At 43.5% G+C, this 25,759-nt stretch overlaps 1 protein-coding gene across 1 annotated transcript in view; it reads right to left on the bottom strand.

Annotated features, from left to right (window-relative positions):
* Window positions 1-3,029: 3,029 nt before the first annotated feature.
* The window catches only part of FBXO41 (F-box protein 41), a 440,751-nt gene continuing 418,021 nt past the window's right edge, over window positions 3,030-25,759 (bottom strand). The window contains exons 8-12 of the mRNA XM_078677191.1: window positions 19,123-19,218; window positions 17,472-17,590; window positions 15,976-16,134; window positions 7,638-7,753; window positions 3,030-4,038 (exon numbers count right to left, since the gene is read on the bottom strand). Coding sequence (XP_078533317.1) covers window positions 3,976-4,038; window positions 7,638-7,753; window positions 15,976-16,134; window positions 17,472-17,590; window positions 19,123-19,218 — 553 coding nt within the window. The 3' untranslated portion in view covers window positions 3,030-3,975. The remainder of the gene's footprint in view (window positions 4,039-7,637; window positions 7,754-15,975; window positions 16,135-17,471; window positions 17,591-19,122; window positions 19,219-25,759) is intronic.

Genomic DNA, 25,759 nt, shown 5'->3' with positions numbered 1-25,759 from the left:
AAACCAGCTCACGGCCAATACACCTTCTTACATAACATTGCAATATCCATTGTATGCCATGCACACACTGGTATAAGTGAACACAGTAATTTAGAAACACCAAAGTGCTAGATTCAGGGAGGATTGATGTCTTTCAGCGACTACCAATTTACCTACCTTTCGTCAAACCACAGAAAAATTTGTAAGGTGTATTTCCTATATTACCCTTTTCATACAGTCCCACCATGGTAGAACCCATGACCGTTCCTAAATGCATTGAACCTGTGAATACAGGAGCCTTTAACCATATAGCTGAGAATCCCTTAGTTCAGATGTGATTTTACGAGTAAGACGGTTTCAGGGAAAGGGCTCTTAAGAAACATCATAATTAGGGCAGAGAAAAAAATTGTACATTCTTTTCTGGAGAGCAATGCATGCTAGCAAGTAGTTCCACACTGAAATCCTAACTTATCTCATAGCAATGGTTTTTGTTAAAAAAAAAAAAAATGAAACGCTAACTCAAATGCATTCATTATAATGGAAAATAGCAACACTTCACTAGGGCAAGGAAAGACCAAACAGAAAACATAAATAATACCCTTAGTTATGAGGCTGTGTTGGTGTGGCCTCACTGATCTAGCAAGCCCTTAGTCCTCCCCATCCCAAAATCGAGGCACTATCTTTTGAATCCGTCTCAGAACCAGTTGATTTCCCTTTAAACCCTTGACTTGCCCTCTTTTTACAGGTATTCCCAGGGTTTCCCCTGCGTTTTATATATTGTGCTTTTTTGCTTTAAAATTTTTTGAAGAGCACACAACTGTTGCCGCTGTGGGATCTTGGTGCTAACAGACACAGACTAATAAGTAAGCGCAAGGTAACTTGGTGGGAGGAAATCATGTAAAAAAAAAAAAAGAGTACATTTCCAAAGTTTTTGAATTCTTACTTCCTCCCTATGGCACGTAGAATACTTCTCCAACGAGTTTTACAAATAGGAAGTGTAGGTGCTTGAAATGTCAGTTTATCAGGCGGATCTTTACCAGATCTTTGTCAATTGTTGGCATCTCAAATAGGAACACTGATCGTTTAACTTCTGAAACCCTGACATTTTAGACACACAAACATCTGGCTGCGCCAACACTTGTACACTGGCAGAGCAGTGCCACCTTTCACACCCATACACACACACACACACATCCACACACACACACAAATAATAGCACAGCATAGCACCTTGAGTGCTCATTTAGTCTGACATATATAGGCAACTCTTGGCAGCTCAGTTGTTAGGCTGATAGTCAAGTCTGAACTTGGGAGTATAGACCTGCAACCTCCTTAATTGTCATAGGGACTTCACTGGTCACCCTATAATGCTCTCATCTTTAAAAGACAAAAATTAAAGATGAAACATTTAGATTGCAACGACTGCAGAAAACTTCCCTGTGCTGTAGGAAATGACTCCGAAGAGCGCCCCTGTGCTAGCCATAATCAAAACAGACGTAACCAGTAAACTTCACCAACACATCTAATGGCTCATAGGGTTCACAGCATTTAGAACATGCAATCTATAGAATGTTCCTTTTTGCCCTATATACATATATATGTACATTTATATAAATAAATACTTTGATACTTTAAATAATTTCAACGAAATCGAAAATCGATATCGAACGGTCATCCATTAGCCAATGTGTTATTTTGATGCTTCTTGTTGCAGGTTCCACCAATAGGGCAGCTCTGGAGTGTCCGCACATTCTCCTTACACTACAAAATGGAAAGGCCTGCTTCTTGAGGGCATCCCACCCCTCTTCTTCTGGACTTAGAATTGTAATAAAAATGTCCTGTTTCCAGGGGTTTTTATACGCCACCACACGTAATATAACACTGTAGAGTTGCCGGTGAGTCCTTTGGCTTTCCCTTTACTTCAATGATAGTACACTGGAGTGGTGCAACACACTGCAGAAAGGCATTGCAGGATTGTGTGCTGGTAGTTGTCTTTGAGGTATCTAGTTAGCCATCATCCGAACCCCACAAAAGAACATGGCGTGGGATATGATTGTTCCATAGGTTAAGCTAACAATATGCACATTTACAGCCTACTGAGCCACTAAGGAAACAACCTCAGAGTCTTAAAGAAACAACTCTGTCTTCATTTTTAGGACTCCATCTCTAAATCTGTAAATGTTTAATGACATCCATCAGCCCAAATAATTTACTTCTCAACTTCCACAAAGAAGCTGCTGACACTCTTGTTTCCCAAATACAGTTCGCGGTTACAGATTGCGCATCTGGGTTCCTTTTACAGGTTGAATGCCATTGACTGGTTGCACTGGATACCCCTAACACAGCCAGTGTGCTCGAACTGTGCTAGTCTTGCGACTTCCAAGGCTTAATTCCAGCAACAAGCAGGCACATGTCTTCGCGGGATCAGCCATTTTGAATTGTTCCTCCGGTCTGGTTGCTCATTACTGACTGCAGAGCCTTTGAAAAGGGAACTTTAGAAGAGAAATCCCAATATAATACTGCAAATGATTCAGGCAGGATTGTGACAGCTTTGTAGCAGAATTTCAATTTTTTGATGTTGTCCGGCGACAACACCGTCAACCACAGTTCATCTGACGCTTCTAACACAACAGATATCTGTGACATTGTGAAAGTTACCAGTGGCTCTACTCTATGGAACTTTAAAACATGAAAAGGCTGTTGCATTCATGCTCGTATGTCTCAGGAGATAAGACAAGGCCTTTATGTTCAGAAGTGACACGGGGTGCAGACCTACGTTATAACACTTGCACTATCAACACAAACCCTCATTGAGCTGTGTAGGTAAAGTAGAGCATTAACATCTGAGAAGAATACATATAGCACCTTATATGATTACAGGATGCTTTGCAGGAGAGTTCTTGGCATCAGCGGGTGCCCATTCGTAAACATCTGGATGCATCCAAGCATCAGTGCAGGTACATCACTGATGAAGGTACACCATTGCCTTCTTTCATAACTCACTTCTGCACCCATTCCCATTAATGTAGTTTCTCCATTGAAGATGCTTAGAGTCCACGACATCACTTGGATTGAAATGGTTTGTGATTTATTGCATTTGTGGGATTCATTTTGCGACAAGAGAACTTCACACAGTGAATAAAGGCTTCTGTACCTTCTTTAGAGATAATAATTGTTGTACCATGTGTTGATCATGGCTCTTGCTCCTTTAATTAGTAAGCAATCAACTTGTAATAATTTACTTCTGGTATTGTTGGTTTCTGGTGGCTCGGTTTCAGCATCATGTTGCGGTCAATCAAAATCACAGCCCAACCCAAAAATAGTCTTAAAGGGGTATACTCATATCTAATTAGTTGTCACTTCAAGAAAATCTTAATTTTGGTAAAAAGTTGACATATTTTATACTAGTACCCAACCCGGAAAGTACAGGTTAATCTGTGGCTGCTCTGCACTTGAATGTTCCTTTGGTCAGCCTCTTTTGGCTGTGAATTGTCCATTTCATCATTGGCATCTATACGGGTGTGGCTCAGGAACCAACCAGACTCTGTCCGTGAAGTAGTGGCAGCAATAAGCCACCATAACTGTAACCAAGCCATAAACTGTGCCGGTGCTAAGTTATGACTTGAAAAGTGTTGTACAGCTATGGATATGAATCTGAACTTCTGAGGGCTTGGTCTTTCTTTCAACCCTATGCCCTATCTAGGTCAACAATGGAAAATTTATGGTCTTTTTCCTTGTACTCTCTCAGATATCTGCTTGGAATCTTGTGATTATTTTGGCCTTTCCACATTCACAGATGAGTTGCTAAGAGGACCTTGGGACTTGTTCATTCAGCATCTATTTTTCACTTGACTCACCAAAGGTCTGTTGCGTTATTGGTGATAGAGCAGGTACCCAGAGTGCTGGCTTCTTGAGTGAACCCCAGGGTTTGATGTGCGAGGAGAGTTTGTGGGTCTTTCAGCAGGCCGCAGCGGCATCAGTTTGCTTCCCTGAGGGCTAACAGCCTCCTTCCACCTTAATGTGCAAGATCTTGGAAAACCCTGGTCTTTTTTTCAGGGCCTGCAACAATAAACATTTTGAAAGTTAAGCCACCATAATACACTGTTCATGCATCGACATTCATTCAATGTTTTAGTTGAGGCAGGGCGAGCTGACCCAACTGTCTCTAGCGCTGTTAAGGCCATTGTTGACTACAACTGGAATGACTTTTGGAAATGATCTTTTGTATTTTTATATTCTTTAAGAAAAACAGGGGTAACTCCTAAATTAAGAGTTTCTCATCAGTCATCTAAAACAGGACTCGATCGTTTTAATGAAGTCGTACCTGATTGGGAGGGTTTAACCTGATTGGGAGGGTCTAACCTGATTGGGAGGGTCTAACCTGATTGGGAGGGTCTAACCTGATTGGGAGGGTTTAACCTGATTGGGAGGGTCTAACCTGATTGGGAGGGTCTAACCTGATTGGGAGGGTCTAACCTGATTGGGAGGGTCTACATGGACAACCTGATGTTCAATCTGCACACAAGCCTGCCATCCATTGGAATAGACTCAACTGCATGGTCAGTTTGAACAGCTCCTCATGCATGGAAGATGCGTAGTTAGTCTGGTAAATTGTATTAGTATTTGGAGGCCACTAAGTAGCATCAGGCAACATGTACCTTGCATGGGTACCCCACTAGCTCGCCTGGGTGCACCTCTAGCTTACATGGGTGCACTGGTAGAATTATTGACTCACCAAGGTGCAAGCCCAGCTTCCAACCTCTACATTGAAATGGCTGGGATTTTTTTAAACTCTAGCTTTCAAAAACCTATTTATAAACTTATTTTGTTGAATTGTAAGACTGTGTATGACTGAAATTGAATTACTCTTGAATATTTCAATTCCCCAAAAATGTCATCCATTTAAATTGCTCTAAATATGCATGCTTGCTGTCTTAACCTAATGTTTAAACGCCCCTGCGGCGTTTAAACATTAGGTTAATTTTCTTTAACTGAAAACATAATTTTTTCAAAATCTGTTTCCCAATGATTTTGTGCCGTTTCATGTTATTTCTGGGTTGTAATGTAGAGGCAATTGTGTCTAGCTGGGTTATTCCTTAGTGATTATTAGAAGACTTGTACAACAATGCTAACTTCCCCACCTTTGGAAATACAGCCAGAGAGCTGTCTTTACATTTTACAAAGAAATAGTTCAATAATATTTTTGAATCTTACTGATAGAATACAGAGTTCGGAAGTAGGAGTAGTCATTAACTTAATTCAATGCAGATGTGAACACTTGCACCAAAATTCACAAAAGTTTAATTGAGACACTTAGAATTATTGCAATAAATCTATTGTTCTCCCTATTAAATTAAATTCCTTAGGAATTTGAGCGCGATGGTTCTTAGTTAATAATTGAAAACAATAAGAATCTTAGGGCACAAATTAGAGTTTGGCATACAGAGCTCTTAGGCAGAGTAACCTCTCAGTCAAACCCACAGCCCACCTGCTCTATTATAAGTATGAGGACAATAATCTTTCCAGACTGCCAACCCTTATATGGTCTGATGTATTTTTATTATCTGTGTCCATCACTGCCAGGAAAAACCTAGCAGCCATGAACAGAAAAAAGCTGTCCAGGTGTCACCACTTTGCAAGTTTGTTTTTGAGTTTGGTGCACAGCCGCCTGAAAGATAGCAGCTGTGTACCAAACTTGCAATGTTGTCAGAGGCACCACTGTGACGCTGGTTGTGCTCAAGGCACAGATATTATTGCTGAACCAGCAGTGACATCTAGATATGGCGGGCAGTAGTCCATCAGGGTGGCAGACATAATGTCCTCAGCTACCCTGCTGGGTGTTGGACCACCCTCCAAGCATTGAATCAGGACCTTAGAATTAGTGTAATTGCATATTTCTTTGATGGAGGTAAACATCATCCAGTTATCGTGGTATAAAAAATCTTTTGCAAATCCATAGTTAAAGAAAACGTCTAATTAATTTCACATCTTAATTATCTTCTCGCCAATGTTATTTTTTAACTCATTAATATAAAGAGCTGTCAAACTAAACAGTCTCATTAACTATCATGACTCATGACATACAATTACCCTAAACTTAATTGTGATTGTTGTCCATGAGAACAAATACAAACATCAGACTCACACAAAGACACCAACAACATTGTTTCGTCTTGTCATCAGGTCTATCAGGATGTAACAATATAATTCATGTCAATTTTGTGATGCGTTTGTATGACTACTTATTGTATCACTGTTGCAAGAAAGCCAAGTCTAACCTACATCTTGGCAGTCTGGGATCTCCTCTTTTTGATTTCAGTATGTTGTAGTGAAAAACAAATTCTCATTTATAATTTGATTATTAAGTAATCATGCAAGCTTGCTAATTGACAGGTTAGAAATGATGTCTCTCTTTGTAATAATTACATGTACGCCTTAAAGTTTCTTACTTTCCCATAAAACTATTTTTGTTTGTTTTCTAGAAATATTAATTTCAATAAAAATGGTAAAATGTTTTTGTCTATTTCTAGCCCTTTGCTCATTTCTTCAAAAGTTATAACTCTCTGCTTCTAAAGGAACTACATTGGCCTCCGATTCAAGCCTATAATCAAAATCAGATCTGCTCTTGGAGGTGAGGAGGTACACATTGGGGACCACATATTATCTAATTTCTATTCTGTTATGTTTGTAAAACGCAACGTTCACCTCGAGGAGGTATAATTGCTCTGAGAGAAAACAAACACAAAAGTAAAAAACAAATACACTACGTCACTGAAACACAGAGTTGAGTTGAGAGAACAACAATGTCTTTGATTATTTCCGAAACTTACAGAGAACAGACAACTGTCTCGAGTTCAGTAGCAGAGAATTCCACTGATTGGCAGCGGCTACAGAAAAGGCGTTGTCGCCATAAATTTTAAAGTGGACTTCAGAATCAGTCAACAAGAATATATCCTCTAACCTCAAAAAGGTGAGGGATTGTAAACCTGGCAAATCTTCTGACCACCCTTGGAAAGCTGAAGGGTCTTAGGACCAAAGACGCTCTCTGGCTGAAAATCCTTCAATATAAGCCTTCACAGGTAGTGCATGGAGCTCATTGCTGCCCATAATGAGTGCATGACCAGACATCGTCTCGTTCACAAAAAGGCAAAACATTCACCTCATTATAATGTCGTTGGAGCTACATTTGACTCTGCGTCTTGTCCCCCATCATCTAACCAGCTAGCCTCCAGAACAGTAGCTTCTGTTTCTGTCTGACCCAGCAATACTTTGCATTCCTAATGCTGTTTTATCAGAGGCGAGCTATAGAAATAAATGAAAAATGAATATCCAAATAAAACTGGGGCAGGCCAGTCATGTGCCATTGCACATATAGCTGCAGGAGGCCTAGCAGGACATATTGCTATTTAAGTCAGTAGGAAAAGGCTTGTATTGAACTCCAAGTCTACTCGGTTGTCTAAGTCCCATTGTCCTAAAGGACTTACCGATACTTTATCCATCAGTCGAGGTCCTCAGCGTAGGAGAGGAAGACCTCCTCCTGTCTCACTAAAATATTTAACGGTCTTTAGCAAAAGCGAACACCTGATATGGCAATGATGCGCTACACTAATAGGTGTGTCTTAAGAGTGATAACAGTCCATAAATATATTTATTGTTACCTGCAGCTTGTTGACCATTTCATCAAATAGTTTCCTGGCTTCTGGACTGTTTGCGTCTTTAAAGTAATCCCCAATCCCAATCTGGACCACAATGGATTTGATATTACGGCAAACACCTGAAAGAAAAGACAATTCAATATTGTGAGATGGGAAGGAGTATTTTCAAAGGAGTGGGACAAGCATAGATTAGCTCCATCAAGAGGGAGCAGCTGTGAAGTTAGGATCAGGCTTAGAATGTCTTCACATGCTACAACAAGTGGGAAGAGCATCTGGACTACAGACTTTTTCGCAATAGGTCCATACAACATAGCGGTCATAGCATCTCTACAAAACTATGTTGGTAGAGTATATCAGGAAACTCCGCCTTTTTTCTCCACGATCCACTGCTGCGGATCCAGAAGACACTGCCAGATGTCTCTTGCACCTCAATAAGAATTGTATATAAGTCAATAATAATTGAAATATACAACTAATATCATTCTCAGGTCACTTGGGCAATGACCTACAGACATCACCCCTTGACTAGTATATTTCTCAGGCTACTTGGGCAATGACCAACAGACATCAATGCAGAAAGGCGTGATATAGAACGGAGGGAGGCAGTCTTTATAAGGTCTTAATTGTATGACTTGTCTAATACTAGCCGGAGGATGATGTGTGTGGGTCATTGCCCAAGTGACCTGAGAACGATGCTAGTCGAGGGGTGATGTCGGGTGATTGGTGTTATTCAAAAACAGACAGTTTATTTTCATTCTATATATTTTGCTACAGTATGATCCCGAAGGCGTTTGGAGGATGTGAACGACAAATTCCATAAGATTACTGAAAATATTTGCGCCCAGTATTACAACTTAATTGGTCAATGGGAATGACCAGTTTTGTAAAGTCCACTTCTGGCACCAGTCTCTAAAGTGCATTACCCGGTTCACCTATATGACAAGCGCTTACTTCAACATTCTTTCTATGTTTCTGGATTGATTATATCTACAGTCTTTACCCTGGACTCTCCTGGTCCACACTTGGCAAGGGTTATAAATCATACCACTCAATCATCTTTGGCCTCTGGCACAATGACCACCTCACACCTGCACTCAAGTGAATTGACCATGCTGAGCTCACACATCTTGATTCTGTGTATTATCCACATATTTTTCCATGGTTAGTGGCTGGGCTACCTTACCCTTGGATAGTCTTCCTAAAATACTTTGTAGTCAGGCACAAAGGATTAGCGACCCTGTAGACTCTTCCTTCTGATCCCTTAGCCTCAAAGGTTTTGGGGTAGGGCCCCAACTAACACAGACTCAGCTCTTTCCCACTTCCTTAGGAATGAATAAGTAAAGTTTTGCAAAAGTCCCACGAGGTGCTTCTTCAATGGTGCGTTAGTTTGGATGCTTCAGTCCTAGGGCTCACACCTGATCTTTTCCCTCGTTTATGGTCATTCCCATCCATCAGCCAAATGCCTGAGACTGAGCTACACCCTGAGAACAATCTCTAAGTCTTTTCAACTGCTTTCACCACAGTTGACTGCAAGTATCCTGAAGACACTCTGTCAATCATCAACTACCACCAGATTCTACCTGCTCAGGCTGCACTTTGTTCTTTCCCTTCAACTTTCTCCTTCCCACACAGCACTTGAAGACAGCAGCAATGTAGTGTTTGTGGCATATATGGAGCTACACAAAACCCCATACACATGTTAAATACATAAACACAAAGTGGTGGTGCATTTGAACATTAAAGTACCATCGCATAACCAGACAACAACATCTCTGTTCTTCACACCCAAGTGATGTGATTCAGGAACACTGACCACAACATGTTCAGCAGACTCCATCACGCTTCAAGCCTGGTGCGCTCAGTCCTGACAACTGTTTGGTTTTCTGCTACCAGTGGGGTCTTCCACCCATGGACTTCTTTGAAATCCCTACAATTCAGCTCTAGAATGGGTAAGATGCAGGTCACTGTTAGGGGAAGACTTAGAACCAGATTGTGTTTAGAAGTTCTTGAACATGACTCCCCCTATTTAGGTTTTACAGAAAGTCCTAAAAAAGCCTTTCTGCGACTCTGTGTTTGCTGCTTGTGCAAAGTTATACCATTGGGGCTGTGGGGTCATTCAGAGTTGGGTAGAGAAGGAACTTGTATGTAAATTGGTGGTACTCTACTCTCCAAACTTGCCCTTCTCTTGCTCTGTTTTTTGTAGCCTTAGCTTTGTTTATGGTGCATCGTCCATCGCTCATTTTTCCGATTGGAGGTTTTGGCAATCCTGGGTTTGAAAAACCCACAATGGCCCCCACATCACCCACTGCACATCAGGCCATTATTTTCTCAACCCAAATCCTTTCATGGAGTTTCTGTTCAGAAAACATAAGAACTCTCTTGAGCCGGTGCATCAGCCTCAATATCCATCCCGTGAACGATCATTGGCTTCAGCCGCTGCTGACCTGGTGGGCCACTGGGCCATCCACCATATTCTAGATGACCTCTCAGTGTCCTGGGTGGTAGAAGAAAACCAAGTCAGCATCGGTCAAATTTTTTTTTTTTATTTGGGAATTAGGGAGCTGCACCAAATCAGTGGTGCCGCTGGAAGCCTCATGCGAACTCCGAACAAGAGATGGGATTGTTTGTTTTGAGGATAATCCAGTTGAAGGATTTGGGAGTTAGTTACTAAAAAGTAATTCACAATTGATTTTCCACTGAGCCGCTCATCTTTTCCACAGATCTGCCCACACTGTGGAGTGCAGCATGTGGAGGAGTTTCTATAGTAAAAGGAAAGAGGCCAGAGAAGTTACCATGATTTTATTAAACATAATTTCAGTGCTAAGATGCCTGATAATGGATCAGGCAGCTTTTACATTCGGCTTTGCATTTTGTCGCCGATAGCTCTCCTACTTCTCTCCTATTCTTACTTCATCTCCTTCCACTGCAGAATCGCTCTGCGTGTTGATGGGCCACGGCAGAGCCCTCCAGGGAAGGCTGTCTCTAGTTTCCCTGTTACCTGTACAGACAGCCTTGTCTTCCTTTCCTCATGTCACAGGATGGAGTAACTCTAGAAATTTGGAGCCAAGCCCACATTGATCAAAAGCTGCCAGTCTGAGTAGAGCCATCTTCCTGATGTCTCGAGGTGAGCTATGAGTTATTTAGCAAAGGAAAAATATTTGACATTGTAGATCTTTGGTTGTGATAAAGTTTGCATCAAGCCCGACAACACACTAACATCCCTCCATCGCAGACATTTGTGCTGGTCCTTTTGCTGATAATTTACTTCCTTAGCTTGTTGGACATTTGCCAACTAGGGATGAGGAATCCACCCCAGTCAGTTGGTTCCCAGAAGCAACAACTTTTTGAATTCAATTGCGCCCCTGCAAAAGAGGCGGGTGTGAAGCTGGGCGGCTCCATTGAGGGTGGTGGAGGTCCAGCGAGGTGACATTGGTAGTTGGTAGTCCACTAAGAGCCTACCGTTAGATGATGAAGACGATGATGGTTTGCCTGGGGTAGACCTTCTGTAGCCTCAGGCTTCAGTGGAAGCTTCAGTGACCTGAAGCAGATAGTCATGGGATAAACATAGGTGAGACTTCTGCAATGTCAGCAGCTTCCTAGGCTTGGGAAAAGGGAAGTCTGCTGACTGAAAGCGAAGCCTTAAGAAGACTCGTAGTGAGAACTCAAGAACATCGAATGGCGGCTCCTGTCTGCCAAATGCAGATGAAGGCATACAGCACTCAGCATTGCCTCATTACGAGATAGCTAGAATCTCTAGCTTGGGCCGGCTTGCGTGGCTTCTGTGAGGGTGCAACCTCTTTATCCCAAGGACTAGACCTAGCAGTATTGGCCAATGTCCCCTATGCTTTTTTATATCTTTTGAGAGCACCCGATAGCCAGCACCTGGATACCCTCATGGGTGATTGGCCACACTCTACAAATTCACATAACATTGCTTAACAAAACATTACATAACGTAACATAACAATGGCTCACTTTTCGATTGACCTGCAAAGCCATGTGGCACAGAATGCAATAAGACTGCAGAACCAGAACGCCCAGTTCTGGCTATTGAGTAATTAACCACTCATCCACTGGGGAAACATTCCAATTCCAGTCTGTTTCAACCTGAACTCAGTTGTTTTCTCTGACTAACCTTTTGGGGTCCGCTTGACAACAAAAAAGGTTTTACAAATACAGAACCTGGACCAACACCTCAATGCCTACAATGCCTTGCTTTCAATCATCATGAGACACAGAGTGATGATCCAAAGGTTTACTCTAGCTTGAACCCCATGCACCAGCAGCTCTAACGTCGACTGGCTACAACGCTGTCTTTCCCCAGAAATGCCTCCCACCATTCTCCCTGAGAGTTCATAGGTTCTGTGAGCTCACTACATTCCACAACCCCCCGCTGATGCATTACATAACATATTCTTGTAAAGCATATAATAATTTATAAAGCATATCATAACACAACCTCCCACTAAAATATAAAACCCAAATACATACCATAATCTATCCCCAAAATCTTAAACAACATAAAATAGACTGTGTATTAAGGTGTTGAAGAAGGTGGACGAACACCCTAATGTACTTGAGTAAAAGTGTCAGTGGTTGCTTAATAGTAAACTAAAGCTACACTGCATGTTTCCGGACATTGGTTAAATAACAAAATCCATTCTTCAGACTTCCACTAAGACACAGTCTGCACAATGTTCACATACTAACAAAATCATTGAAACGTTTAGGCTTCACACATACCCTTCCTGACATGGTTGTTATTCAAAACCCCACTCTCAATAGAAGTTTGTTCCTAATGGCAGTGTATTCAGTTAGGCTATGTTCAATCAGGATACCAATCTTTTCCCTCTCATTCATCTGACTCTGCAGTCAAGATAATCCAGGAACCAAGCCCCTATCACACCCTCCTGCCGGTAAATTGTCAATCCAATCATACTCCTTGATCCTTGGAGCACCTTTCACAGTACCCAAAGCAGGTTCTAAATTCCTCCCTCTAAACAATGGCAACCTTTTAGCATGCCATATCTTTCCATAACTGAGCAGGGAAGAGTTACATAGAACTTTAGTCACCCTCAAGGATGCTGAGTAACTGCTCTCATCCTTATACACGTATCCCTTTCTTGATCTTCACAAGGTCCCCCGCTCTAAGGTTAACTTCTTTCATTCCATGCAAGAAGTCATATCTTTGTTTGTACTTCATTTGACTCAACCCCATATGACCCCTCACTCTACTTGGGGACCAACTAACTCTCTTAGTGTTCCTCAGCCATCCCATGTTGTTCTTAGTACGTGGAGATCTCCCTCTCATTAATTTGAAGGCACTATGCTCAGTTACTTCACACCGGGTAATCCTGTATGCTTAACAGTTTTCCTTAATTCATTCTCCCAATCCATGCCTTCACTGTTTAATTATACCCTTCGCCACTCTGTTGAAGAGTTCCACACTACCATTTACTTTGGGATGATAGAGTGAGGTTGTCTTATGGACAATACCAGTTTTTTCCACAAAATGTTGAAAACATCAGATATGAACTGCCCCCCATTATCAGGGACCACCATCTTAGGTAGACCTTATTTGCAAAACACCTCTTCCAAGAAATCCACCAAAGCCCAAGAATCTGCTTTTAACAATCACTTGAACTCTGGACATTTTGAAAAATGGTCCACCAACACCAAAATGAGTTTAGACATACCATTCCCATCTTGCACTGGGCCAAAGACGTCAACCCCTCCTCTGTCCCATGGCATGTGTGGAACTTCTATCCGGTGTAAATTCGGCTTCAGCGTAACCAAAGTCTAGTTATAATTGGTACACTTACCATCCCTCACTACCCTTTCAGTATCCATATGCACTCCTGGCCAGTAGTAAGATTGTTTGACCCTACTTCTAGTCTTCACAATACCCAGGTGCCCCTCAAGGTACAAATTGACCAGTCTCTCCCTGAAAACGTTGTGAGGAATCAGTCTGCCACCTCTCAGCAAAAACTCTTCCTCCACAGGAAAGTCATTCCTTACTTGCCAAAATGGAATTAGTTCCTTTCCTAACCGGTTCTTCTCTGGCCAACCTTCTTTGATGTGCTTCATGACAGTGAACAAAATGCTATCCTGGGCAAAAGAACTGGACCACTTATCCTACCCTATGCTCTGTAATTAATCCGCAAACACCATAGCCACCAAGCATTCATACCAATCATGTTTTGTCTCTACCCCAATGGGTAAGGGCATCCTGCCTACAAAATATATCCTGTTACATGCACCCAAAACATATTGCACCTCATAAACCAAACCTAACAATTGCATTGACAACCTGGTTATCATAGGAGAAACATTACTCGACCCCTGCGAAGTGAGAACCTTGGTAATAGGTTTGTGATCACTCCTTACTACCACCTTGGTGTCCCATACAAACTGTCTAAAATGCTTTAGTCCCAACACATAATCCAGTGTCTCCCTTTCGATGATGGAGTATATTTCCTCCATTGGGGTCAATGCCCAAAACGCAAAAGCGACAATGCACTCTGTACCATCGTCCTGTAACTGAGAGAAAACTGCCCCAAAACCCTTCCCACTAGCATCATTGGTGATAAAGTTCTTGCGACTAGGATCGAATCCCTGGAGCGTTGGAGCTGAACAAATGTCTTCCTTAATGCTTTCAAAACTACTCTGGCAATCATCTGTCCATAAAAATGTACATCCCTTCTCCAGCAGTTGCCTGATGTGGAAAAATTTTCATGAAAACGTATATAAAAATTTGGAGTAGAACTCTGCTAACCCTAAAAATTAGCTTACCTCACCTTTGTTTTAAGGAATGGGGCCTTTCTTATGGCATCAACCAATTCAGTCTGAGGTCTAATACCATAAGCACAAATGTCATGCCCTAGATACGTAACTGTGTTTGTTGCAGATCTGCACTTGGTTTCCTCAGTTGTCAACCCGAACTAATCCAATGTTCTAAACACACCATTTAACTCCAGGTCATGCTCTTTTTTTATCTTTTCCCATGATCAAGATGTCATCATGAAACAAATGATGTTCTTTCTGCCCTGAAAGGACCTGTACATGCGATGTTGGAACATGGCAGGAGCTGAGGCCAAACCAAATGGTACTCTCCAAAATTGTAAACAGCCCCTGGTGGTTATAAACACAGTAAGGTGTTTACTACTATGGTGTAATGGTAACTGGTGATAGGCAGATGCCAAGTCTACGGTAGAAAACCCCTTCTTCCCTTAAATTACTTACAATAACTCAAAGATCCTGGGCAGGGGAAACATGTCCATGATGATTTTCTTATTCAGCTCTCTCAAGTCCACGCAGAGGCGGGTACAACCATTTGTCTTCCTTGCCATGACTAAAAGAGCCACCCAATCAGAGGACTCTACATGCTCAATCACACCACCAGCTTATTATGTTCTTTAACCACCCCATCCTTCATCCTAAATCAAATATTCCTCACTTTATGTATACAAGGGCGAGCATTTTTCTTAGGGAACAATGTTTTGGACAAATTCTTCAAGCTCCCCCTCTACATCGTTAAATACTTTGGGAAAAAGTGACTTTCCTGCACACAAACAATCTGAAGAGGCTTTTTCCTCTATCTATGTGGACTTCAGAATGCAGCACACAATAGAAAGTGGGAAAAATTAGTATTTCTCCTTGTCACGCCTCATCTAGAGAGGAGTAAGATTTTAACACATTCCCAGGTTTACAAATCCTTGTAACTCTGGTAATACGTCAGATTAAATGGATGTTGCGTGGGCACACCCACGGCAATGCCCATGGAACGCTTCCCTTGCGCAGAGTGAGGCTTTGCTCCACTGCATATTTGTGAAGCCATTCAATGCCACGCAAAGTGGCTTTGCGTGGCTTCATAAATATGACTGAGAGGTTTGCCTCGTGAATGTATCGTGTTGCGTGGTGCAAGCATGAGGCAAAACCCTCATAAATATGCCCCCATATCAATTCTCTTTTTGCGCGACTGTTTGACCTTTGCACCCCAGAGCTTGCTAATGATACAATGTCATTGCCTAATGAGGTGGGCGCCCTTTGCAGTACCTTATCCCCAAAAACATGGAGCAGTCTCCCTTTCAACCTTGGAAAACTGTCTAATCTCCCACGTTCATGAAGGCATTTAAAACCTTGTTATTTTGCATTTTGGAATGGTGGTCTTGTCATGACTGCATGGTCAGGATCCGCTTAGCTTATCGATGCTTTCAAGTGAACAAGGCCTTATAAATAAATAGAAATATAAAAATAAAACTGCTGAATGTACTCTCCAGCAACAGCTAAATCAGTCCCTTTTGAACTCCACTAAGAATCTGCAGCCTGAGGTGCCACTTACTGTTGAAATGAAGCAGCGCTTTAGGGGTGACCGGCGTGGAGGTGAGCACCAGCATCTCCAGGCCCTTAAGTCCCTCGCGGCACACCTCGGCCGCCACTTCCTGGTTGATCTCCGTCACGTGATCCAATTCTAACACCTGCAGCCGCATGCAGTTGCGCGCTGGAAGAGATGACAACAGTCAGAGTCGTCCTTGCAAGGGCGAAGGGGACACAGGGTGGGTGTACAGGTGCCCTACAATTATATGTACTGTAAGTGCCATGCAGTCACCTTCTGCCAGCAGCGCAGTCACAGCTGACAACTGTGCACCCCGCACTGAACTACTACTGATGTGGTGTTCTTTAAAGAAATGCGTCCTCAACTCTTTCTAATTTGAAGCAGGGTTGGGGTGACCTGATGGTTACAGGGTGTTGTTTCAGATCCTGGGTGTATTACAGGGTGTTGTTTCAGATCCTGGATGCATAGATGGAAAAGGCCTGCTGCCTGGTTGGCTTCTGAGGGTGTCCTGGCAGCAGGTGTGTTGAACGCCAGCTGAGTTGGTTAGTTTGTCAGCCAGGAGGCGGGACAGGTCGTGAAGCTGTGTCAAAACAGCACAATCATACAGCTTTGCATCAACACTCTTAAAAAAGTGCAATCATAGTCAGAGAGAGGCATCTCTCATCTGAATACTAGCATGCGCTGACTCTGAGAGCTGTGCAGCCAACATCTGATACCAGTGGAACCACAGTGCTGTCCAGCGGTCATCTGATAGCAGTGCATTCATAGTGCTGCGCAGCTGGCAGGAGATAGCGCTTCAAGCATAATCCGATACCAATGCAACCACTGTGCTGAGCAGCTGTCAGTTGATACCAGTACAATCATCAGGCATATTTAGCATTAAGTTAGGGAGCGCAGCACAGAACAGAGCAGTGCAGCGCTGCAAGCCACCTTGTTGTGCCTGCGCTGTGCGACAGTGAGAGGGCAGGAATGCACAGTATTTAAGATAATATGAGGTATTCTTGTCTTTTCCCAGCGCTGCTGCTCATTGTGCTGCCTGCATTGTAAGTAGAATACAGCACACAAAAAATGGAAAAAATGAGAAGAAATAAAGATATTCTCCTTATTACACTCCCCCTGGGGATACGTAGCATTTTGTCGCCATCCCAGGTCTACCAGTAATGTTAAATCTGGGAATGCGTCAAAATCCATGGGTGTTGCGTGGGGACACTCACACACCACCATGAAATGCCTCCCTGGGGCAGAGTAGTGCAATGTAGAGATTTGAGCTGCGTCGTGTTACTCTGGATTTATCAAGCCACTGAGGACCATGTAAGGGGGCCTTGCTTGATAAATCATATTTATGGGTTGTGTTACTAATGCACCCCGTTGCATAGTGCAAAAGTGACGCAACCCGTTGATAAATATGCCCCACTGTTCTGTGCAGCTGCACAGCTTTAGTCTGATGGAAATGCAGTCATACTCTGAGAGGTACGCAACTGTACAGTTAAAATATACTCTACCTAGTGACGCCAGTCCCTGTACCCCGCATCCTGCACCGCCAACACCCAGTGCTCGTAGGTGAGGCCAGCACCGTCCAATCATCTGGAGGCAGCGGTTACTGAAACGTGTTGGCTGCTGGCTATAGAGGAGAAGAAAAACAAGAATATATCATGTTAGGCGCAGCCTTTGTTTAGAAAACGGGTATACACTAGTATATATATATGGGACAAGTCCCAAGCGGAGCTGTCTCAACAGGTTAGTAAGAGGGAAGCGTGAAGCGGCACCATCAGTGCAAATGATCACAAGTGGGGCAGTGAGCATCCGGGTTTAGAGGTGAGGTGGAGCAGGGCTTGCTAGAAGAGTGGCATGCGTGGTGCAGATGGGGTGGTTATCGTGCTGTGGGAGAGGATGACAATGCCACAGATACAACTGAAGACCTGGGTCAGGGAACTGAAGTTGAATCTATTTGCTCGAGGTGGAGTATGGCATCCATCCCAGTGACTATAGATAAGACTGTTTCACTTCTGACTTTGCGCTTTCCCAGATCTTACTTTGAATGTAAATGTCTATGCGAATCACTTTTCTACCTGGTCTTTGAACATGTTGGACACTGTTTTGTCCTTTTGACAGATCATCCCTTTGAGATCTACCCAGTCGGATGCTTGGTCTCCTCCCAATCTGCTGAAGTTCAAATAAAGTTTTCTATAGAGGCTGGGACCTATCCTATGAATCTACTCACAAATGTCTTCAGAAGGACCACAAAGTGTTTACAAAAAGAGAATCCATTCAACCAGAGCTGATCCCTTTAAAAATCACCCTTTTCAATCCTTTCACCTAACGGGAGAGGTTTTCTGCAAAGTGGACCCGTTGTCTGATCCACAAGCCTGTGTTAATACAATCTTGCTGCCCCAAGAACGTTGTCTTAATTTGTCCATAAAAATAAAATGTTAATCCTTTTATTATGTCCCCTGCTCCTATTTCCTCAAAATCTGTAGAAGTCTCATCTCCTGCCACCCTCCCCCCTCTAGCCCCATCATTCTCCTGACATCCTTCCAGCCACCATCTTTAATATTTCTATGTAGCTATATTTTTCTCCACTACCAGAGAATTACTTCAGAGAAAACAACCACAGCTCTAAGGGTTCAACTGGACTATAGAGGAATCTGGCACTGCCCGGCGGGCTGGTCTGACAGGTCAGTGTGTGGGCCCGATGTTTGGCTGCTTGTGGCCCTGTTTCAAGTCTGCTGCGGCTGTTTTTCTGTTGATGTCCCTGATAATAAAACAAACAATCCTGCTTCAAGCTCAAATCCCTGCAGTCTCTTGTACCTTGCAAAACACCTATACAACAATCTTGCACCATCAGTGCTCAAACAACAAGGATTCCAGAATACATCTTTGCCAGATGATGTCTGCTGGAGTTTCAGATTCTAGAAGCCCCAGTTTATTGTGAAGCCTGTCTTTATTTAGGATTCAAGAACATCTTTTTTGTTTGATGATGCCTGGTTGGGTCCTGAATTCTAGAATAAGCCTCTGATTGGTCATGTCTGGCTGACTTTTGGATTCCAGAATGTCCATCAGTTTGATGACCTATGAGATGGTGTTGAGGGCTATGGTGTCATGCTGGTTAGCCCTTCTAAGTGCCAAGGGAGAAGAAACAATGCAATATCTTACCAAGGATGTAACGGCGCCACCTGGAGGGAAATTATGTCTCTGCACCCAGCTCCCAGGGCCCAGATGACCTCATGACCTACAGGATCTGTGCAACTTCTGCAGTAAAACATGAAACCAATATTAAAATACATAATCCTCGGAAAAGTCTAACACATTCTTTAAAAGGCATCAGTTGTGTTGGGCAATGCTATGAGGGGAAAAAGGATGAGAAATGGTACTTGTTACCAAAATATTTAAATAAGCATTGGCAAAGTGTAACAACAGTGGAAGAAAAGTCAGCGATGGCCATTGCTGATCTAGGTGCACCCATGGTGGTACTCTTTTGATTATTTAAAAAAAAATAATAATACAAAAGTTATTAAAAGATGTTCACTGCACATGTATGGGCAAGCATAGGAGGCCATCTTGAAATGATTATAGAACTTTTTATGATGGCCACCTGCTGATATTACAGAAGGCAGTTCGTAAAGTACAAGGGGGCTGATGTGGACAAGGAGAGGCTAGTGGGCGAGCGGCAATGAGAGGCGCGTTTTTATTCAAGAGAGAGAAGTGAGAGGGAGGCGGGGACCCATATTGAGGAACAGAAACAAGTCCCAATGCAAAGCCTGATGTCAACAGTGGAGGGATATGAGTAATCCAATCACAGTGCAGTGAAACGGAAATACTCCTGGGCAGGACAAACACAAAACAAGGAAGGAATGCAATGCAGACAGGAGCAGGGAAGTGGAATAGACAAGAAAGCCATCCAATCACACCTAAGGGGCTGAACCACTACCCACTCGACGCATTGTATTTTCACAATAGGTCTGTGACAACACATAGCTAAAGCTGTCTGTAGGTGAGACCGAAAGAGGTTTGAAAGATAAAAAGGCACGGTAGAGATGAGAAAATGGCCACCACAAAAATGATAACAACAATCTTTAAGCTCCCTAGGGGAACTAAAAGGAGTCTTGCAGACTGCATCAGACTGTCCCCTTGAATCAGTCTATTTTGCAGTCCTAGGACTCTGATTCAACTACTTTAAACTTCTTTCCTATAAATGGCATCCCATCAAAGCATTAAACAAATCCAATATATAATATATTAAATATACCTGTGCCGGAACCGCCAGGATCCCGGATGTTATAGGCCCATCTCACTATTGGATACCATTACAAAGGTAGTGGGGCGTATAGTCTTAGAACGTTTACATGTTTGGGCAGAAGACAATAAAGTCCTCTCTGACCTTCAATATGGCTTCCGCAAATGTATGGGGACTGTAGAGCAGAGTCTGAACTTGCTAATTCTGGTAGGAAAATATACACGGGCAAATAAGGGGCGACTGTTTTTAGCCTGGTGGACCTCACCGCAGCTTTTGATTCAGTAATACATGCAAAGCTCTGGGAGATCCTCGAGGAAATGGGGGTGGACCCGCAAATCATCTACTTTCTCCAATGTTTTTATAATGATGCACAGACACGAGTTAGATTTGGTCTGGGGTGGCAATTGCACTGCCCCAATGTCCCAAAGGAAGGGGGCCAGGCAAGGATGTGTGCTGGCCCCCTTGCTTTTCAATCTCTACATTAACGGTCGGGGTGGTGCACTGCTTAAAGATAATAAAGATTTCCCGCGGATAGCTGGGAGCCCCGCCCCATACCTGCCCTTCTTTATATGGACGATGGTGCTTTAATGTCGCCCACACAAGTGGGTCTGCAAAGGGTCTTGGATAGTTTCCATGGGTTTATGAGCAATCTTGGCCTGAGAGTAAATTATTCCAAGGCCTTTATGATGCGGTGTGGTCGGGGCAGCCGGAGAAGTAGGGACATGTATGTAGATGGCCAGGAAATAGAGCCTACAAGGAGATTTTGTTACCTGGGAATACTCTTCGACCAGGATGATTCTTGGACCCAGGCTATATTAGGCAAGAAATTCGTTTTTTCAAGAACTACTACTGCGTTCACTCATTTTAGTAGAAAGTTAGTCAGGAGGCCCCCAGTGTAGCTCCTGCAGATGTACAAAGCGAAAAGCGTTTCAACAGTTTTGTATGGGGCAGGGCTCTGGGGTTTTACAGACACGCATTCCATACAAGTAGTGGAAAATGCGTTTCTGAAGTTTTTATTGTCTGTTCAGAGTAGCTCTCCCATATACGCCTGTCACGCCGAGCTGGGCATACCCCATCTCTGACCTAATAAAAGTGGAGCCCATTTTACTATGGCTCAAGATCTGGTTAAAAGTGGAGCCCTTATTAAATAGGGATATCATAACAGATTGTTTAAGACTGGAAGGGGCTTTGAAAATCCCATGGTTTAGGTACGTTCGAGATTTTATAAAGGATCTTGTCCATCTGGAATACTTTACCGAACCAAATAGCATGTCATTTGTAAATAGAAAGGACCTAAACAAAGAGGGGCTTCTTTTGCTGGACTCGTTGTCTGGCGAGATTGTCAAGCCCGGTGTACAGCAAAATCAAATGATTTTAACTTGCTTTACCATCCAACCATACTTAAATGTTGTACCTGGTATTTATGATAGCTTTCTATTGACACGATTTAGATTTGGAATATTCCACAGAATTGTAAGTTTCCCAAAAATGCACGACTGGGACCGGGATTTGAAAGTGTGCCCATGTGATAACGTTTCGGGTCAATCCACCATTGATGCACTTTTATTCTGTACATTTTATATTTATTTAAGAAAGACATGGATTGTCCCAATTTTAAAAACTAAGGGGATCAGATAGTGCCGCCCAGCATTTATTGTTTTACAATATCTAGATAACGTCCACTCGGCCTGGAGAATATCAATGTTTTTTTTAAAAGTTGTTCATCTAAGGAAAAGTCTTAGTATATGACTATGGACGTTTCTTTGGTCTCCACATATGTATGTTCTTTTTAATGATTGTATGAACTAACAGCTGTTTTATATCTCGACTTATATTGTGAACTCTTTTAAAACCAATTTTTATTATGTGATATCTGTATGTTTTTATCCGCTTTTACGATTGTTTGAATCATCAATCGAATAAAGCTGTAATTGAGTTGAATTGAAATATACCTGTGCACCTCTCTATTTGTCATATCTTATCTTTTGCATTCAGCCCCTCCTTTCGAGAGTGGGTGGGGCACCTCTGCACTGTGCTGCAGCAGCAGTAAAAGAGAAAACAAGTAAACTGGGAAGATTGAGACAAGAGACAGATCACCCAAAGAAAGAAACAAAGGCTGGAAAAACATACACACAAGTTCAGGTAAGCTCGTTAATGTTTTTCTTAACGGTATGACAATTACTACAATTATGAAGGTAGTTTTTTTTTTTTTTTTTTTTTTTTTTTTGTGCAAGACCTTTATTAACACAAGTGGTTTACACAGCATGAGCCTACAACCCGGGGGCCGGCTCGCCACGTTTGTATGAACATTCATCATTGCATAAGCATGTGTAACATAAACATTACTTCACTGTGAGGTTGAGCCACCCCACGTGTCTCACGGCGGCTATCAGCTGACAACAAGATGTGAGTCTTACATTTTCTACTTCTATAGGTAAGAAAAAACAGAAAACAACATACCCCAACTAAGACCTTACAGTACTATCCCTTACATACTAGACTTCAACTGTGACGTTGATTCCAGTTCCCACCCATAGACCGTTGCCACTGGGCTCGACCTCGTGCGCCAAGCATTTCAATTCCTAACTTATTCAAACGAGGTGTTCATCCTCCTCAACATCCTGTATTGAGGCGAGGTGTGCCTCTAAATAACACCAAATATTCTTTGGCCTGGATTTTGCTGGTAACTGCTCCTCATAAGTTTGTAGTCTGTCACGACAGGTGGACATGTCATGCAACCACATTTTTCTCGTCGGCACCTTCCGACTGTGCCAGCATTGTGCCACCTGACGTTTCGCTAATAATAAGGCTATCGCACAAAACCTGCGTTTTAACGCTCTAAATTGTGGCACGATTCCCAACAAGCAGACCTTGGGCGTGCATTGCACCTCTTCCTCCAGTATGACCGATAATGTGGCAGTGACCTCCACCCAGTACCTCGCTATTTTGGCGCAGTCCCAGGCCAAATGTGTAAACCCCGCTCCCTCCCTGCTGCATCTTTTACACCTGTCCTCTTCTTGTAACCCGAATCTAAGCAGTTTCGTCGGTGTGTAGTACACCTGGTGGAGAAATTTAAAATGAATAATTCGTAAGTTACCATTAGGTGTCAACATTTGTGTCAGTGCGCAAGCGCTGGTCCATTCTACATCTGTCAATGGTGCGTCTAAGAATGTGTCCCACCGCCCTTTGGCCTTCAGTGCGTGTCCTGCTAATTCCGTTTGTGCAGCTGAGTACAGCCTAGATACTAAGTGGGATAAGTCGTTAGTTGTGATCAATAATTGCAGTGGTGCAAGGCATTCTGGTTCTGATGGAAACAACGGGTAATGCTCCCTCAACGCTCTGGTCAGCCTGTAATACGTAAAGCGAAACATGGGGGTTTGGTTCTGTATATAAGTCAGTTGGTCCAGGCGCACAAATGTGCCCCCTCGGAATACATCCCCCAGTTTGTCAATTCCAGCCCTGCTCAGCAAGTTCATTCCGACTTTCTCCCCTGTAACCGACAGTGCCTGGTGATGGTGTAATGGCATGGCCGGCGCGTACAGTGGGGTTTTATGCGCCAGCTGCCCCAGCCTGTGCCACGCTTTGATCGTAGTATCCACCGTGTTTATATCCCTGCCATGTAGTGGGGGACGTGCATGCGAGATTATTGCCGAGAGGGGAACAGGATGCGCATCACTCTCCTCTATAGCCACATGTGTGATGTATGGGACCGTATGGTACCAGTATGCCGCATATTGCGCCTGTGCACAGAGATAGTAGAGAAGGAAATCGGGCACACTGAAGCCTCCTTGTGCAAATGGGAGTGTCAGAGTCTGCAGGTCAACACGGGCCTGCTTGCCCGCCCATATCAGAGTCCTCACCAGGGAGTTAATGCGACGGAATATTGCTTGTGGCGGCGTGATCGGTATGTTAGTAAACAAGTATAACAATTTAGGCAACACGTTCATTTTAACAATTGCTATCCTATCGGCCAGCGATAGTGGCAAATGTATCCAGCGTTGGATGCTGTCTTCCAGCTTTGAGAGTACCACCCCGTAGTTCGCACGCAGGACCTCCTCTGGGTCTCTGTGATACATGACCCCCAGGTATCTAATCGGGTCTCGTTGCCACTCCAACGGAAAATCCACAGCAAAGGGGGAGGTGGTGTCCGTAAGGGGTATAATAGAGGATTTAGCCCAATTGATCGCTAGCCCCGAGTGTCCGCCAAATCTGATGTACTCCCTTAACAATGGGTTTAGGTGCGTCTCTGGATCACGAACATAGAGCAACATATCGTCCGCATATAGCGATATGTGTAGTGGTCTGGCTATAAATTGCAAAGCAGATTCTTTGTAGTTCTGACGTATTATGCAGGCCAGCGGCTCCAGCGCTAGAGCAAACAAGAGAGGCGAGAGCGGGCAGCCCTGCCTCGTGCCCCGTTCAATTGCAAATTTGTCCGACACATAGCCATTAATTTTAACCCTGGCACACGGTTGGGTATAGAGCAAGGAGATCCAGTCCACAAACCGTTTAGGAAACCCCATTCTATTCAGGACTGTAAGCATGTAGCGCCATTCAATGGAATCGAACGCTTTTGCAGCGTCGAGCATGACAGCCACCGCTTTAACCGAGGGTTGAAGATAGTGTGAGAGCGCAAACAGGGATCTGGTGTTATGTGTGGTTGATCTGGTTGGCACAAAGCCAGATTGGTCCGGCAGGACTAGACTAGTCATTAGGGGGGACAGTCGCCCCGCTAACAGTTTCGCGAGGATTTTTGAGTCCACATTGATCAGAGATAGTGGTCTGTATGAATCACACTCCTCCGGATCCTTGGATGGTTTAAGGAGGGCGATAATCATGGCCTCTCGCAGTGTGGGGGGGAGCCTCGATTTTTCAAAGGAGGTGCCGTACATGGCCACCAAATGTGGTGCAAGGACGTCCGCATATTGTTTATAAAATTCCGAGGTGTACCCGTCAGGGCCTGGCGCCTTACCGTTCGGAAGAGATCCGATCACCTCGGTCACCTCGTCTACCGTGATGGGCCTAGCTAGATATTCCCTGTGCGCATCCGACAGCCAGCCAATCGCCACATTGTGTAGGTAGTCATACGTTTCTGCCACAGGAGCTGTGGGTTGTGACTGATAGAGCGACCCAAAGGAGTCGACAAAGCATTTCAATATGTCTGTAGCGTGTGTTTGCAGTATGCCCTCCCTAGTCTTCACTTTGAGTATCGCTGTTGGACCACGGCCTTCACAGATTTTCCGGGCTAGTGCAGCCCCCGGTCTACCCCCTTCTCCAAAGGATCTAGCTAAGTGTTTGCGATCTCGGTACCTTATTTCGGACTCCAGGAAGTCCGTGTGTTCAGTGTGCACTTCGCGCAACTTAGATAGAAGGGAAACATCTTGAGTTGCCTCATACAACGATTCCAAGTCTCTCATCTGTTGCTCGCAGCGGTGAATTTGGCCCCTAATATCCTTCAGTACCCCTATAGTTGTGCTAATACAGACCCCTCTGATCGTGGCTTTAAATGCCTCCCAGAGGAGACACGGGTCGTCAGTATTCTGTGCATTAAAGTCA

This window comes from Lissotriton helveticus, chromosome 2_1 (genome assembly GCF_964261635.1).
Source record: "Lissotriton helveticus chromosome 2_1, aLisHel1.1, whole genome shotgun sequence".
In the NCBI taxonomy this organism is placed as follows: Eukaryota; Metazoa; Chordata; class Amphibia; order Caudata; family Salamandridae; genus Lissotriton; species Lissotriton helveticus.
This window is presented reverse-complemented; position numbering and strand designations above follow the sequence as displayed.